The sequence below is a fragment of the Rhagoletis zephyria genome, unplaced genomic scaffold, assembly GCF_001687245.7.
Source record: "Rhagoletis zephyria isolate East Lansing unplaced genomic scaffold, Rhagoletis_zephyria_1.1 Rzeph_scaffold_07827, whole genome shotgun sequence".
Taxonomy (NCBI): Eukaryota; Metazoa; Arthropoda; class Insecta; order Diptera; family Tephritidae; genus Rhagoletis; species Rhagoletis zephyria.
In genome coordinates, this window is record NW_016164909.1 from 2,722 (window position 1) to 5,128 (window position 2,407).

Genomic DNA, 2,407 nt, shown 5'->3' on the forward strand with positions numbered 1-2,407 from the left:
CCAGTGCTCTGCTCTATCTAGACAAAGAGTCTCCAGTCTTGGTAGGCAAGTCCTCGACAACTTGGAGCACCTTAGATGCGTGGGAATCAGGGATATTCTAAAATTCCTGCGAAGTTCAAAACGGTTTTAGGAGGAATTGGGAGTTGCTGACGACCACGATAACCTAACATAACCTACGCATAGACCTGTTAGTGCCTGGCGATACTAGATGAAACTCGATTTTCATGAGTTGAAATAAATATCACATGGGGTATTAACACTTCGGGGGTCTTTGCAACGGGATACATAAATACTATATCCCTTTCAAATGCCTTCGAGATCTCCATTGGTCTTCTGTTTTTAAGGTTTTGTTTATTACATTACCAATGGTATATTTATATCAATGAACCGATGGCAGTGGCGGAGTAACATGACAAAGCTGGCTGCTTGCAACCAGAATTAGTACGGGAGCTTTCACTCGATTTCATAAATCTGGCAATAGATCAGTAGGTAGTCAACCACCTTAAAAACCTATACAGAAATCAAATTTTGTAATAATTATTTTTCTTTTAATCTGGCCACCGTCTGGGATCCGAAATTTTGAAATTATAAAATCTTAATTCATATATAGGCAATCGGCTACCTCACAACCCCCCAGAACTGTTTTAAATAAATTCAATCACTTTTTAAAAATTGAATTTTGAATTTTGAAAATTAACTTCAAATTCAAAACCACCGATATCCAATTTTCCTATGTACAAAGTTTTGCATAAATTCACTTTTTTTTTGCAAATTCGGCCGCCTTATTGTATCCATCATTTTGGATTTTGAAAAGCTGACTTCATATTCGTAATCGGCGATAACAAAAACACCTGCATACCAACATTGAAGTAAATCCGTCAGTGTTTATAACATTTTTTCTGTGATAAAAGTCCACAAGGATTTTAGAAGTAAGAAAAAGTTCAGAAGTAGTGGTGCAAAACGGACTTCAAATTCGTGTTCTGATCAAAAGAACCTTTCATCGATTTTTTTTTTGTGTTCCTGTGTAATTTTTGCTGAATCAAGCAATTTTCTCATAGAAAATTTAAACCAATTAAGTCCTAGCAATGGAGGCTTTTTGAGGAAAAGTTAATAAAAAATGGCAACATGAGGGGTAAAATAATCTACAAAAAAAAGGTTTATTAAAGGGCTGCGAAAAGGCATCTTACGGATTAAGAGAGAAGCATAAGCCGAATCAATGAAATGTCGAATTTTAGATATACTCACAGTAAACATGAACGAGAAAGGTAGCATTTGCAACTGGCACCAAACCATTATCCGCAAAGCAAGTGTAGGCAGCCATCTGATGTCGAGTAATATTTGTGAATTTCAAATAAGGTCCACTAACCGATGACACTGAAATCAGCAAAGCGGAAATATTACTACTAGTTTATTATAAAACATAACATATTAATTGAAATTACAGCGCAATCAAGAATAAACAATCAATGATACAGAGTCCTACATACATACATACATATAAATAAATTTGAAATTAATGTACTTACTTTCTACGCCATTAATATTGATTGTACGTCCGTCATCGCGTCGCCACTCAACGTGCGGCATGGGATTACCACTGGCCGCACAGCTCAAATTCAACGTCTTACCCTCCTCAACAATAACAAAGCGTTCGATGTTTGGCGCATTAATATCTGAAATGGGAGGAAGGAAAATTGGAAGGGAGTTACTTAGCATACGGTGAATTTACATATTTGAAAGAAAGTTTAATTCTAATTGGTTTGATATATTACAAGCATGATATAAATATTTCAAATTTTGTATCATGATTACAAACCAAATGCGCAAGCGAAGGAAATCGAAAGGAGTGAAAGTAAATGAGCTTCTAATTAATAATAAATCAATTTGTGTGTATTTACTTGAAACCGATAGGTAAAATAGCATACATTGAATGTCTGCTTTGTTTTACGTTATCATACATAATTTTAAAAGAAGAAATGTATTGTATATACATATGTATATATTAGATAAACACACTACATATTCATAAATGCTCGTTATAATATTATTATATATTTACCAGCAATCGATGGTGGAATGAGTAAATCATTGGAGAAGCTGCCATTTAAAAGTTGTACCTTCCATGCATTTATGCCAGGAATTCCCGGAGTTCCATCTTTACCGGACTTACCAGGTCGTCCACGTGGTCCGGCAATACCTGCAATAATGCAATGCTTATTTACTCGATATAGTGCATAAATACATTACATATTTATATAAGTAGTTTATAAGAGTATATCCACGCATATTATGCTGCAAATTCATAAGGAAATGAAAGGCCGTAAGGACTACACAGGACCACAAAAAAGTCGACGAAATGTTCATTTGACCATACGAGGAGTTTTACTTGGTTTTGTGGTCGCTGAAT

General features: G+C 35.0%; 1 protein-coding gene across 1 annotated transcript in view; it reads right to left on the reverse strand.

The window, feature by feature from the left end:
• LOC108374548 (uncharacterized) overlaps nucleotides 1–2,407 on the reverse strand; it is a gene marked incomplete at its 3' end in the record, with an annotated part of 26,144 nt that overhangs the window by 451 nt on the left and 23,286 nt on the right. Inside the window, exons 5-7 of the mRNA XM_017630526.1 lie at nucleotides 2,060–2,197; nucleotides 1,527–1,673; nucleotides 1,246–1,374 (exon numbers count right to left, since the gene is read on the reverse strand). Coding sequence (XP_017486015.1) covers nucleotides 1,246–1,374; nucleotides 1,527–1,673; nucleotides 2,060–2,197 — 414 coding nt within the window. The remainder of the gene's footprint in view (nucleotides 1–1,245; nucleotides 1,375–1,526; nucleotides 1,674–2,059; nucleotides 2,198–2,407) is intronic.